This window comes from Dysidea avara, chromosome 8 (genome assembly GCF_963678975.1).
Source record: "Dysidea avara chromosome 8, odDysAvar1.4, whole genome shotgun sequence".
Taxonomy (NCBI): Eukaryota; Metazoa; Porifera; class Demospongiae; order Dictyoceratida; family Dysideidae; genus Dysidea; species Dysidea avara.
The window spans coordinates 2,137,859-2,153,518 of NC_089279.1; the positions used below are offsets into that span (position 1 = coordinate 2,137,859).

General features: G+C 38.6%; 1 protein-coding gene across 1 annotated transcript; it reads right to left on the reverse strand.

Moving 5' to 3' along the window:
* Positions 1–1,780: 1,780 nt before the first annotated feature.
* LOC136265253 (uncharacterized) lies at positions 1,781–14,892 on the reverse strand. The gene is made up of 3 exons (XM_066060115.1): positions 14,212–14,892; positions 9,268–11,072; positions 1,781–2,557 (listed from the first exon to the last, which is right to left on the reverse strand). Exons 2-3 carry the CDS (start codon positions 9,834–9,836, stop codon positions 1,924–1,926), a joined length of 1,203 nt encoding a protein of 400 aa, XP_065916187.1. The 5' UTR covers positions 9,837–11,072; positions 14,212–14,892; the 3' UTR covers positions 1,781–1,923.
* Between the last annotated feature and the right edge of the window lie 768 nt (positions 14,893–15,660).

A 15,660-nucleotide genomic window follows, 5' to 3' on the forward strand; every position in this document is an offset into this window, starting at 1 on the left:
TGGAGGTTAGCTGGCCATGATAATTTTTTCTATTTTCTTTCTAACTACGTATGTAAATTTGACTTTTGTGAATTTGACTGTTTTCTTGAGCTCATCAGTACCAAGAGTCCATGCACTGATATTATGGACTCTTAAAGCTTGTTAGTACATTTTCCATGTCTCTTGATCTGTAGCTATAGTATATTGTATGTTTGCAATGATATTTTGACTTACATTGACTAAGCCACGAGTTTACAGCATCATAAAACAGAGTTTGTCAGAAGTTGAATGCGGAATAAAACATTAACTTCACTTCACTGATCTGGAGTAGAGAACACTTTCATGTCTGTCTTTATAGTACTTTCACAATTTGTATAAAATATATGTGACTGCATAGAGTAAAAACGGAAGATTAAGACCACATAATCTTAATTATTAGTTTCTCATTCCTGCCTGCATTACTGACATCAAGGATGTTTTTTGTACCACTGGTGGCTGATTGTGCACGTGATTTGAGTGCAACCTTCCAGCACTTTAAAAGTTGGTAACTAGCTACAGTAGTCTGTATTAGTAGCGATGTACCTAATTCTAGATCTTGTCAATAAAAAAATCCACCCTCCTTGCTGCTCTGTTTTGAGACCTGGAGGAAGAGAAACTAAGCTCACATTGCTTTTAATTATGTGAACTTGTATTATACACGTGTGTAGCAATCTTGATGCAAAATTGTAACTGCATGGCATGGCTTAACAACAACCTTCATCCCACCAAGGCTTCAAGTTCTGATTGCATCATATCCCCACCAAACTACTAGCAACTGATTGTGATTAACTGTTTATTATGGATACCATTAGAGTGGAAAAAAGCATTAATCTGTCAAAGAAGGAGATATATAAAAGTTTTATTATCATTGCAGCCATTTATTTAATTTCTGGGGTGCATGGCTGCCATCTTTGCTGGCTTTTTAAGGCTGCACCATTTTTTCACAGCTTGGCTGTTTTTGTGCAGATACACATTACAGCATATTGTCATACATGCAATTTGGATTTCAGAAACACAGATTACTACAAACAACACACGATCTTGCTTACAATTTAAATGAAATTTTTGAAGGAGCCAAACGTATTTAGCTAGGCTTTGATAAAGTGTTTCACTGTCATAATTATTGAATTATTACGGAATCAGATGTGACATACAGTACTAGCTGAACTTTTCCTGACTGGACATTTACACAGTGTTGTGTGTAGAGGATGTATACGTGGGCCTCTATTATATGTGGTGTCCTACAGGGTTCTATACTAGGTCCTGTTATTTCTGATAATATACATAAATGATATCAGATATACAAAAATCAAGCTTCGTTTGTCATGCTGATGCTGATTACTGTTAGATGTCAGAGCCTTACAAGATGATCTGCAACTACTTGAATTATGGGAAGAAAAGTGGAAGGTATATTTTAATGTTGATAAATGCATGGTTGTTTCAGAGCCCCCATACAAGTTCTAAATGGTAAACAACTTACTGTTGTTGAGTGCACTAAATACTCGGGTGTGGCAACTGTCTTTTAACCAACTCATAGACTACTAAGACTATGGATGCAAAAGGCTAACTCAGTGTGTTAAAGTATATGTGATCCATGCAAAACAGTCAAGCTCTACAAAAATGGTGCAGCCTTTAAAGGCCTGGGTGAAAAAAGTTGTGAAATCAATGGTGGAGTCATGAAATAGCTGCAATGGGGAGTAGGCTGTGTTACATGCATGACATGTCTCAGTCTTGAACAATAGTGAGTAGTGGAGTATTAAATATACTCGACCACCTTTACACATGCTTGAACTACAGTACATAAATTATCGTGTTTAATATACAGAACTTGACACAAAATGTCCTACCATATTGTTTAGTTCACAATGCATTGCTAAGTCAATTGTCAAATGCTAAAATGCTAAGTCACTTGTTAAGTGCTGGTGATGTATATGACATCACAAATGAATGAAGACTGGTGAAGCCAATCTTACTGAGGACTATCTGAAGAATATTCTGCAACAATTTGTACAGTTGTCTCTTAACTGCTTCATCTTGTAGATCAACATTTAGCTGGGAGAACTGAGAACTCCAGATACATTGCAAAGGCTCAAAGTCATCACTGATCACAAAATCTAGAAACTGCTGATCTGTAGACCGAATGTGCCACAGAACGTAAGGTTTACCAAGCAGTATATCATCGTTAGTATCAGGAGTAGTTTTGATGCATAATTCAATGAACTCCAGTCGGCTAAATATTTCACCTTCTGGTAAAGTAGATTTCAATATTTGCAGTTTAGCAGGACCAATCACTTTTCCTGGCTTCATCTCGTGATAAGTTGCTGAAACTATGGGAGGTGCCCCAGGCTCAGGACACACCAGCTGACAACACTCCTCCTTACAGAAGTACAGGATCTTGTTTGGTTCAAGTTGTACCACTTTTCCATCTTGTAGTGAAACAGGGTACATGCAACAATGACAGAGCCTCCTGCAGTACCAACAACCTTCTGAAGGACATCTGAGATCAAGTGCAGGAACGGGTTTAGCTGAATCCAGTGAACTGAAAAAGAATACCAGGTATTAGCTTTGAAATGCACACACACACGCACGCACACATGCACGCACACACTACACACATGCACACACAAAGCAAATTAAGCCTTCGGTTACCATACTAGATAGCCAAGCCCACTCAGTGAGCACCGGGACACTTGTGCACTACTCAGGTGCTAAGGGTCAGCACAGGCAAATCTTCCTGGGGCAGGACTGGTAAGACGCAGGAGACCTTGCCATGTCTCACAGGTTGGTTAGAGTGTGGGCACTTTAGCTGGACCAGGTCCCCCAATTAGCTAGGTGGACTGATAGTAGAACAGCATAGTGCAAAAGTTGTGTCATTTGTGAGAAAAGCATGAAACTTTCCATATCAATTGTACTCCTAATGACATTTGTTTTTTTGATATAGTGCCATCACAGATTTGACCCATGATGACCTTTGCAGCAATTTTTGTATTAAAAATTTAATATTTTGTCTTTATCTCCCTGAGGCATTATTTTACATGTTAAAACATGGTTCAAAATTTAAGATGTCAACCTAAGAAATAAACAACTTGATTTTTTTTGTAGTCAATAGCTCATTCCACTGGTCATTTTTATTAGTCATAAATTCTTTGAATTTATCTGCCCTTGGGGTGTAAATTACCAATGGGAAAGTAAATTTTATGGCTAATACAAATGATCATATCTTTGGAATGAAATTACTTATTGACTTCAAATAAAAAACCAAGTTGTTTCTTTCAACAAGACCTTTAATTTGAAACCATGTTTTAATGGTGTAAAGCAATTATAAATGCCTGAGGTAGATAAAGACAAAAATGATGAATTTTAAATGTTAAAATGGCCATAAAGGCCACCAAAGGTCAAATATGCAATGGCACTATATCCAAAAGCACTTGTGCTGTAAAGCATTAATAAATAAAAATAAATAAAAATGAATGCCACTGGAAGCACAAACTATGTGCTAAGTTTGATGCTTCTCTCATAAAGTGCACAAAATCATCTTATGTGCTATGCCGCTCTACTATGAAGCAAGCAAAGTTTCTTGTGCTCAAGGAAACAACAATAACAGAACTGGGCATCACTGGGCATCAAACCTGGAATCTTTCAATTACCAGACCAATGCTCTAGTCCTTTGGTTGCACTGTAAACCAGGAAAGTTTTGTTGGGCGACAGTTTTGCAGTTAAGGCTTACTGAGACTATTCGTGGTGAAAGTTTCGTGGTAAAGCTTAAACATAGCTATCAAGACACACGGTAGTGTGTCGTGCGGCCCAAGAAGCCGGCGCGCCACACCGTGAGTATATTGACAGGAAGAACGAAAACGTCATTTTCACACCTTTGTATCTCGGTGATCACTTATCTGATTGGAACCAAATTTGCTACACAGTTGCCCGCCAGCCAAGGGAGTCTACATTCCAAATTTGAAGGAAATCGCTCCAGCCATTTCCGAGATACGAGCTGCCAAAGTTTCGTTTTTTTTTCTTCGTTTTTTTTTCTTCTTTTTCTTCGTCTTTTCGCACACTTGCAAAAATTGCTATAACAAGCAAACGCCTACTCCGATCGCCTTGAAATTTGGCACACAGAAAGGGAGTCCAAAGGCGAATCCTAGCATCAAATTTGGTACAAATCCGATGAATGGTTCAGGAGTTATGACCGATTATTCGCGTAAAACAAGATCGATTTGTTGTCACGCCTACAGGGTAAACCGCTTCATGGAATGAGTTGAAAATTGCTATGTAGATGGAGTAACCATCGTAGGAGTGCCTTTTGGTGGTTTGAAAGGAATCGAGATAAAGAACACCGAGATATGACACAAAACCCAACCTGTGTCACAATTACGCGATCGATTTTTATGAATAAAAAAGTATTAGTTTTCACGCCTACTAGGCAAACCGCTTAGAACAATGAGCTGAAAATCGGTGTATAGCTGGAATAATCTTCATAGAAAGTCCTTGCAGTAGTACAGAAGAATCAGATTACAAACCACTGAGTTATGATTCGAAAGCCAACTCCGTGTAGCAAATGCGAGATCGAGATACTCTAATAGAACAGTCACCCTAATAGAGCATTCGGCTAATTTATTTACTCCATTATAGAATTTTATTACATCACAAGTTATTCTGTAGGAAGTTCAGCTGCAAACAGTTAATCTTATAGACAGTTCAGCAAGGAGACAGTCACCATGTGGAGAGTTAAGCAAATATACCACTATAGAGATTCAGAACATTACAAGTCACACTGAAGAAAGTTCAGCTATAAACAAGTCATGCACTGTGTAGAGAATTCAGCTACAATTAAGTCACTCTCTAGAGAATTCAGTTACACAGAATTCAGCTACACACAAGTCACCGTGGAGAGAGTTCAGCTACAAACAAATTACCCTTTAGAGTGATCAGCTACAAACAAAACACTTTGCAGGGTGTTCAACTGCAACAAATCAATTACCTTTAGAGCTATCAGCAATGAACAAATCAACACAAATCTACCTGTAGAGAGATCAGCTAGAAACAAACCACCCTGAAGAGAGTTCAGCTACAAAAAATCACCCTGTAGAGACATCAGCTAGAAACTAGACACAATGTAAGGAGTTCAGCTACAAGCAATCACCCTGTAGAGAGTTCAGCTAAAACAAATCAACCTGCAGAGAGATCAGATACAAACAAATCACCTTATAGAGAGTTCAGCTACAAACAGATTACCTGTAGAGAGATCGGCTACAAACAAATCAACCTGCAGAGAGATCAGCTATATACACACAAATCAACTTGTAGAGAGATCAGCTACAAACAAATCACCCTGTAGAGAGATCAGCTAGAAACTACACACAATGTAAGGAGTTCAGCTACAAACAAATCACCCTGTAGAGAGATCAGCTACAAACTAGACACAAAGTAAGGAGTTCAGCTACAAGCAAATTACCCTGTAGAGAGTTCATCTACAAACAAATCAACCTGTAGAGCAATCAGCTAGAAACAAATCACCCTGAAGAGAGGTCAGCTACAAAAAATCACCCTGTAGAGAGATCAGCTACAAACAAATCACCCTGAAGAGAGGTCAGCTACAAAAAAATCACCCTGTAGAGAGATCAGCTACAAACAAATTGCCCTGTAGAGAGATCGGCTACAAACAAATCAACCTGCAGAGAGATCAGCTACACACAAATCAACTTGTAGATAGTTCAGCTACAAACAAATTACCCTGTAGAGAGATCGGCTACAAACAAATCAGCCTGTAGAGAGTTCAGCTAAAAACAAATCAACCTGCAGAGAGATCAACTACAAACAAATCACCTTATAGAGAGTTCAGCTACAAACAAATTACCCTATAGAGAGATCGGCTACAAACAAATCAACCTGCAGAGAGATCAGCTACACACACAAATCAACTTGTAGAGAGATCAATTACAAACAAATCACCCTGTAGAGAGATCAGCTAGAAACTACACACAATGTAAGGAGTTCAGCCACAAATAAATCACCTTATAGAGAGTTCAGTTACAAACAAATCACTCTGTAGAGAGATCAGTTAGAAACTGGACACAATGTAAGGAGTTCAGCTACAAGCAAATCACCCTTTAGTGAGTTCAGCTACAAACAAATCAACCTGCAGTGAGATCACCTACAAAAAAGCACCTTGTACAGAGTTCAGCTACAAACAAATTACCCTGTAGAGAGATCGGCTACAAACAAATCAACCAGTAGAAAGATCAGCTACACACAAATCAACTTGTAGAGAGATCAGCTACAAACAAATCACCCTGTAGAGAGATCAGCTAGAAACTAGTCACAATGTAAGGAGTTCAGCTACAAGTAAATCACCCTGTAGAGAGTTCAGCTACAACAAATCAACCTGCAGAGAGATCAGCTACAAATAAATCACTTTATAGACAGTTCAGCTACAAACAAATTACCTTGTAGAGAGATCGGCTGCAAATTAATCCACCTGCAGAGAGATCAACTACACACAAATCAACTTGTAGAGAGATCAGCTACAAACAAATCACCCTGTAGAGAGATCAGCTAGAAACTAGATACAATGCAAGGAGTTCAGCTACAAGCAAAATCACCCTTTAGTGAGTTCAGCTACAAACAAATCAACCTGCAGTGAGATCACCCACAAAAAAACGCACTTGTACAGAGTTCAGTTACAAACAAATCACCCTGTAGAGAGATCAGGTAGAAGAATTTACCTTGTAGAGAGTTCATTTACAAAGAAACCATCATATAGAGAGTTCAGCTACAAAGAAATTACCCCGTAGAGAGTTCAGCTAGAAGTCACCTTGTAAAGAGTTTAGCTACAAAGAAACCATCATGTACAGAGTTCAGCTACAAAGAAACCACCTGTACAGAATTCAACTACAAACAAATCACCCTGTATAGAGATCACCTAGAAGAAGTTACCTTGTAGATAGTTCAGCTACAACAATTCACCCTGTAGAAAGATCATGCTAGAAGAAGTCACCTTGTAGAGTGTTCAGTTACAAAGAAACCATCATGTAGAGAGTTCAGCTGCAAACAAATCACTCTGTAGAGAGTTCAGCTACAAAGAAACCGCCATGTAGAGAGTTCAGCCTCATACAAACCACCTAGTAGAGAATTCAACTACAACAAATCACCCTGTAGAGAAGAAGTTACCTTGTAGAGAGTTCAGCTACAAAGAAACCACCATGTAGAGAGTTTAGCTGCAAACAATTCACCTGTAGAGAATTCAACTACAAACAAATCACCCTGTATAGAGATCAGCTAGATGAAGTCACGTTGTAGAGAGTTCAGCTACAAAGAAACCATCATGTAGAGAGTTCAGCCTCATACAAACCACCTTGTAGAGAATTCAACTACAACAAATCACCCTGTAGAGAAGAAGTTACCTTGTAGAGAGTTCAGCTACAAAGAAACCATCATGTAGAGAATTCAGCTGCAAACAAATCATCATGTAGAGAATTCAGCTGCAAACAAATCACCCTGTAGAGAGTTCAGCTACAAAAAAATCACCCTGTAGAGAGTTCAGCTAGACGAAGTCACCTTATAGAGAGTTCAGCTACAAAGAAACCATCATGTAGAGAGTTCGGCTATAAAGACACCACCATGTAGAGAGTTTAGCTGCAAACAGATCACCTGTTACAGAGAGTTCAGCTACAAAGAAACCATCCTGTATATAGTTCAGCTACATTTCAAGTCACCCAGTAGAGAGATCAGCTGCAAAAAAAATCCTGTGGGGAATAATGAGCATGTAATAAATATATGTATATAATTTGTATAATTACTAATAAAATCAAAAATAATTGAAGTACTAAAATTCTTCTTTAAGTTCTTTTCTTCTTCCTGTGGTAAAGAAAAAAACACATGGGTTAAAAAAGCCCCAAAGCCAGCCATAGGCTGGCTTTGCAGTATACAAATACAAAAAGAAGTGATATCTAATCAAAAACAGCCAAGCTGTAAAAAAAGGTGCGGCCCCCATAAAGGCCATGGTGAAAAAAGATGTGAAATCCAACGTGGCGGCCAAGAAATGGCTGTGATGGTAGGTTAATGGTTACATTTTAATAACAGCAATTCAGGTGAATTTTGTGCCGCTTGGTCTTGGCACCAAATTCACCTGAATTGTTGTTATTAAAATGTAACCATTAACCTACCATCACAGCCATTTCTTGGCCGCCACGTTGGATTTCACATCTTTTTTCACCATGGCCTTTATGGGGGCCGCACCTTTTTTTACAGCTTGGCTGTTTTTGATTAGATATAGTACACTGTAAAATTATTGATTTAGCAGGGAAACTTCTGCGGTTTGCCACGAAAAACACGAAACTTTTGCCCAGGGAAATTTTCCCTGTTTACAGTATGCTGCCACGCGTGCATGCAGCACATTTGTGCATGCACACATACATACACACTGGCAGCCGTGCAAAACACAAACCAGCACTGGGATGCCTGTGTACCACTCAGGCACTTGAGTCTTGAGCAGGAAAATCTTTCTGGGGCAGGTCTCATGGAGAGAGGTTGCAGAATCCAAAGTTCCGCACTAAGCAAGACAAGGACAGTTGCTTTCCCAGGTACCCATTGATAATATAGCTGCTTCCCCCAGATGACACCAGGCCACCAGGTCCCCATTAAACAGCTGGGTAGACTGAGTAAAACTCCTTGCTTAAGGAAGGAAACAATAGTGACACCAATTTGGCATAATCACACATCAATCCTGGAACGTTTTGATTACTAGGCCAATGCTCTAGCCACTTGGCTATGCTGCCTCACACACACACGCACACAAATTACACTGTACAATGCATCAATCGATTTACAAATGCATCAATAGATTTTATTGTGCCGTTGCATCAAGGACAAGCACCAGCTATTTTTACAGCCGCTAAGCCTTTGCAGTGCCACGTGACACCACACAATAAAACTTGTAGGGTCAAAAGCTTGTGTACAGAACAGACAAAGCTACATACACATCTCAATTATTACTACACATTATTTCAAGAACCTCAAAATTATTAGTGTCTATATCCAGTACAAATCTACAAGGATTTCACATGAATAAAACTTTGTGACTTGTAGCTGTTCGGTACATGTATGATTTACTATTTGAAATAACGGCCAGTCAATTTTGTAGAAAAACAATCTGTGATTAATTATACGTTAACATTTTCAGCATGAAAACTGCAAATACATCTAAATAGCAAGTAAATGTTGTACAGTTTCATAGCATGTGTTAACACCTACCTGCGACACTCAACCAGGTGCTGTAATTGTGGCATACACTTGATGCCTTTGGAAAGCAACCATGATGGAAACTGCTGGTTTATCAACATCTGTAATTCATCAATTGTGAAGAGATGAGGAAGAGCTTCCAGGCCCGGCCTATTCTCTATTAGAAACTTGGAAACAATGGGCACTTCATCAGTGGATATGTACACTCCTTCAGTTATCTGCATCTCAGACTTGCCATCACAGTGGACAATGATGATGTAATATTCATTACCATTTGTACACAGGAAATAGGTCATGAGCAAGTCATCAGATTGACCAGTCAGATGTATCACTATTTTGTGACCTTCTGGAAGTTGAACTGGAGTAACATCTCTTCTGACCACATATTCTTTTGGTAAGAAGCTGAAGTAGTTCCAAGGTGGTATTGAGGGTCCGATACTACCAGCAGCTGCACTGCCACTTATTGTGGTTTCCAATATTTCTAACACATCAGTTGAGTTGCCTCTTTGTGTGCTAAGATGTGGGGATGCTGATGACACCATCTGTATTGTTGTGTCAGACATTTCTTGGTATGTTTGCATGCGGGACTTGAAACTAATTACTCCAAAGTGGCGTAACACAGACCAAACTCCTTCAGGGATTGAAGATGGATCTTCTAATGGCACAGAACAGCACTTGGTATTACGGTCAACAAGAAACTTGTTTGGGAATAGCACATCTTTCTGATGCTTGGAATTTCACAAGAAAATGGAAGCCATTGCAATATATTTCCAAGAAGTGAATACGGCCACTTGGGTCCAGCTTGGCGTCACTTAATCGACAAGTGGCTACTGATCCAGAACAATGGCTGAACTCACTAAAGTATCTTATCATGGCATCTTGAGATGGAGCATGTTTAGCATGACAGTGCATCATGTACACACACATTTCCCCAGTAGCGTTTATGTAGAACTTGTTAAACTGGTAGGCACATACTTCAGAAAATGGGGGACAAACTGCAGCATCAACTTTGGCGTTCAATGTAAATAGATGTTTTCTGCAAAGCAAAAACGAATTGTATATTTCTTGACGATTGACAAAATAAGATATTGATTCTGCTGTAAGCAACCGAAAAGCCATACCAACAGCAAAATCATACAGCCACTTTCCGTAAGTCATTTGTGTGCCAGTTGGATCACCTTGGGCACTATCAAGTAGTTTAGCAAACTATTGTTCACCATTTTGACTGAGCAGTCCTTCACAAGTTAGGCACAACTTGTGGATTGTGCACTCTTTGAAGGTTTTTGGTTTGCTGCGCTGCTTACCAAATAAAAATGGCTTGGTTGTACCTTCATAATCAGCTTGGTAAATTCTTTTAAGAATGGAATTGGGCCAGATGTGACTTTTTTTCAGTTTTTGACCTCCTCTGCGGCAAAGCAAGCATCGATTGCACTGGTCAAGACAATTGAATTCAACAGCACAAGCCATCAGTGCATAGTCAAGAAACTCGGAGCCCTCTTCATCAATAGTTTCCTTATCTAAAGACTTACCAAGGAGAGAAATACAAAGTTTCAGTTTGTTGAGGCATTCATTTGATACCAGTGCTAATTCCTCTTGTGATAAGAGCTCCTCTTCTACAGTAAGATACCTTAACTCAGGTTGATAACAGTGGTACATTGCTTTGCCATGTAGCAAGTCTAGTTCAGATAAATCCTTGTTCTTTGGACTTGGCTTCTCTTCAACATGATGGCTTCTAAATTTGCTACATATGTTGGCACACTCTTGGTAATTGCCATATGTGTAGCAAGCTTGAGCATAAGAACAAACAACGGCAAAACCTGTAAAACAACATACACATACAGTATGTATATGGTAAGTCACTGAGTATCATAATTATACTGTAGCGTGGGAGGGATAAAAAATTTTCCATACGGTAACAACTATCATAAGCCTGTGGTAGCATTTGTGACTGGGATCAAGATATTGATTATCAAATATTCACTTAATTACAACTAAAATTTACACTTGATTTCTTGATATTCAGCCTTATAAACGTTCTCAAACACTTGCATGCCAATAATTTAGTCATACCGCAATACCAAGATGACAAATACTAATGAAATATGAAAACAGCACAGCACAGCACTACTGTACTGTACTGTATTTTCCAATACATACTATTTGCCCATACAGTACAGTTATATGTGGACAATTGGACAGATAGTCAGATACCATACAATTATGTAAGGAATGTTATGAAACAACTCCACTCAGACAGTATGATTGATCACGTGCGTGACATTGTACAGTAAACTGACCAAACTAATAATACCAGTCTGTTCTCTGACTGACAATAGATTATATCAACACTTAATGGTACCAAAAGTTGAAGTGGTTTGGGTAATGCTCCAAGCAAGACAACCAAGAAGTACAATACAACACATAAAGTACCACCCATACCTATTTGTACAAAAATACAAATGAAATGTTTTCGACTGAATGCGTGCCTCAAATATCAATTACTGACTCAAAAGTGAAGTGGCTATTATGCTTCGCTTTTTTTTTCAGCTATGTTCAGCCCATTTCACAGCACTACAAACAAAGAACACAGTAGGAGAAGCACCTCTGCAATCCAGTCACCACGGAAAATACGGACTATTTCAGGAAGCCATCGTGCTACTGCAAATTAACACCTTGGCTGTCAGCAAACAGAAATGGGACACAAAGGAGGACAAAGGTAAGTCCATTGTATGTACTGCGGTATGCCAAAAGGCACATCTTGGGACGAAGCAATGTTGAACAGTGAAAAAAAGCCTATAGCCTTAGCCGTTATCTAGTTACGCTTGTGTGAAGGCATCAGGCAGGCAGGTGGGTGGGCAGACAAGCAGGCAGTAGAAAATTCCATTGAATAATAATAATAATAAAAAGAAGATTTTGTAGCAGTCGAACTGAAGGAATTTTTGGGCTTGCAATGCCTAACGAACACTGTCAAGGCACCAGGATGGTATTGTGAAGCTGGTTTATGGGTGATGTTTTTGGCCAGAAAAACCCAAACCTCCATGATCCCTAGTACTGTATGCTACACACAGGACAGTACTTTAACTATAACTTATATGAAAGGATTTTGGCTTTAGGTTGGTTTAATACCCACTTGTGATCTCAATTTGCATTTAAGTTAGCATTTAAAAGTTTCCTACATTTGATAAATAGTTTATACTACTTAAACCAGTTAAGTGTATTAGGACACTTAACACAACACACAGAGTATACAGTTTGTGCAAACAGACGGACACACTCATTGCATAGCCAGATTATACAGGCACTTACTATGAGCATATACAGATGGAAAGCAGATGGCCTATTCCACAACTTGCTCAATCATCCAGCATGGTGTTGATTGAGTTAACACTTTTTGTTGGTAAAGCTCCTTGTGCTGTTGATGGAATACTTGAGTTACTTACAGAAACAATTTGCTGATGAAAATCAGACCATATTCTCTTCTGAACCAATGCTTATAATAATGTGAATAATCCCATTTGACAAAACAAATTGTGACTAACACATTAATTAAAAATCAAGTAGGGATTTAGCAATAGAAATTAGTGAGATAAGATTATGTGAATGATGTAATTGCAATTACTACAGCCCTGTGGGAAAACCCCATATCATATCAATTTCCAAAGTTGTTGAAGTCAGTTGTCTAAGCAGCAGAAGGATCAGTTGTTACAGACAGTCACAAGTGGGAACTGTGGCCGAACCTTCATTTGTCAACACCACATTCACACCAAGGAAGGAGTACCAGTATGGCAGCAGCAGCAGTATTGTACACTAGAAAAGGAAGCTAGAGATGATGTTGAAGGAAGGTGTAATTGAACCATCCAACACTGAGTGGGCTTCTCTATAGTGATCATCAGAAACCTTCTGGTTGTGTGTGGATTTTAGGAAGTTGAATGCTGAGACTAGCATATCTACCCGATGCCAAGGGTTGATGACATCTTGGATCAGTATTTGATCTTGCCAAAGGTAACTAGCAGGTCCCTGTTGCAGAGGAGGACTGGTAAAAGACAGCATTCATTGCCACCATACAGCTGGACCAATAATGATTGAGGGACATGCCTCTTATAATGACCTATAATGATTGACCTTTTTTTATTGGTAGCACGGTGAAAAACGAACAAGGCAAGTCATGACCATGCTCCTTAAATGGTCCAGTTGGCTGAGGCCCACTCAAGATACTCTAATAAAGCAGTCACCCTAATACGACTGCCACGTTCGATATTCTAATAAAACAGTCACATGTGTATATCATACTGTAGCTTTAACTATACCAATAAACTAAACAAACTAGTACATTAAAAATTATTAATTCAAAAATGAAGTAGGGATCCAAGCAATGAAAAGTAGTGAAACAAGAGATGAATGATGGTATTACAACATAGCTCTGTGGGAAAATCTCTACTTTGGCATTGAACAAAATAATTGCTATTACATGCCAAAGGGATTTTCCCATAGAGCTGTGTTGTAATACCATCATTCATCTCTTGTTTCACTACTTTTTATCACTTGGATCCCTATTTCATTTGTAAATTTAATGTACTAGTTATATCAACAGTTGTTGTACAAGGAAAGTGTAGTAAGGACCCAAGATAACTCCAGTTTGCTCTTGAAAGCAGTGACACAAATGTTCACTTGACAAAAAAATATTAGGAAACTTTAAAACTATCGTGTATGCAATGGTTACATGCCTATAAATAAGAACACAAAAGTATGAAAATTCATGAGCTGTGTGAGGTTGTAAGCCTGCATGTTCATGTAGTCCTTGAGTTGTTGATTCATAGGAATCTGGTGATGCCTTTTCTCTACGTAGATTCTATGAAATCTTGTAGGGATTAAAATACAAGTATGCCATTCAATAAAATTTAAGTAGGAGTAACAAAAATGCATCTACAAAGATTTACATCAGTGATGTAAGATTACCTGATTTATCAGCACCACCAAGTAACCATTGAATACACTGCATCAAAGTGTTGGCACCAGCCTCAACATGAGGTGTACTTAAGATCTTACTGACTGCAGAAGATATCACTGGTAGTGCAGCCTCTTCATGAACTAAATTCCATATTAGCTGAAGAGCTTCCTCCATCACAGGAGAATCTATGGTTTCCAATACTACCAATTTCTCCAGGCTATCAACGAGGCCTAAGTTGATCAACATTTCAGTGTTTTTCGTAGACACATCTTTCTGTCTTTTGTACTGTGCATGAAAATTGGAATACTTTTGCTTCTGTTGGCCACTACCTATGTTCTCTATATCAGCACCAAGCCGTGTTGTGAAGTTGATGAGGAAGTGTAATAGCTCTTTGACTGAGTGACCATCTTCTCTTAAGTCTGGGGACAGTACAGCTTTAGACAGTGTTGTAACAAGATATTCAGCTTCGTCTGGTGCAAGACTCAAACAAAGGCATTGCTCATTGGTAAGAATAGGTGTTAAAAAGCTCAGTATGATCTTGCTTGTGATGGAGATGTCAAGCACTTGACACTGCACAATTTCAGTCAACTCTGTTAATATATTAGCAGTCTCAAACACAGGAATATTGCAGGGTTGGGTAGCACAATTCAGAATGATGGTGAGTATCAACAACAACAAAGCCACATCTCCATCCTGTAAAACAAAAACAACATTGTATACAACATCAAACTGCTGTTAACTCTACAAATTTAATAGTATCAGATTAGGAGAAAAATCAGAATGAAAGAACATTCAAAGTGGTCATCCCACGCTTTTTGAGTTACATATGTGGCTACATAGGTACAATGAAAAAGGACACCCTGAAAATAATGTGGTCAACTTGATAACCTGGGCACTTGTTTATGGTCCCATTTTAATGGCATACATATCCTAGACAACTCTGTGTCTTCTCTAATACAAACACTTTATTATGATCCAGGAATTATAGTAAGGTTTCACTGTATACACACTGTACAGTGTGTGTACTACAAAAGCATTTTACATCCACGTGTACTTTGAAGATCAGTACAAGCAAATTTTACAAATACACATGCCAAATTTACAGTAGTTAACATATGTATCTCTTGCATGTGTATTTGTATGAATACAAGACTTGTTTCTTAGGTGTAAAATACTTTTTAAAAATGCTGTAACATTTATTTTCACTCATTGAGTTACAAGTAATGCACATGTGTCATGGTATCCTTCTCCTGCATGGGACCACAATAAAATGTTCATTGATAGAGAAGCTATAGAAATGGTCCAAATGCACGTGTACCATTAAAATGAGACTGTGACTGTCCTTTTTTGAGGAGTTCCATGCACTGCACCAACGCAGCCACGTATGTAATTAAAACACTGTAGTGTGGAGTCGGGCTATATCTTGCAAATGGCTGGTAAAAATTTAATCAAATTTG

Bases quoted from the DNA above. Each gene is read 5' to 3' on its own strand.
- LOC136265253 (XM_066060115.1), bottom strand. From the start codon at position 9,836: ATGCAAACATACCAAGAAATGTCTGACACAACAATACAGATGGTGTCA. The intron at 2,558-9,267 runs GTAGGTGTTAAC...ATTCTTTTTCAG, and splicing joins CACCTGGTTGAGTGTCGCAG to TTCACTGGATTCAGCTAAAC.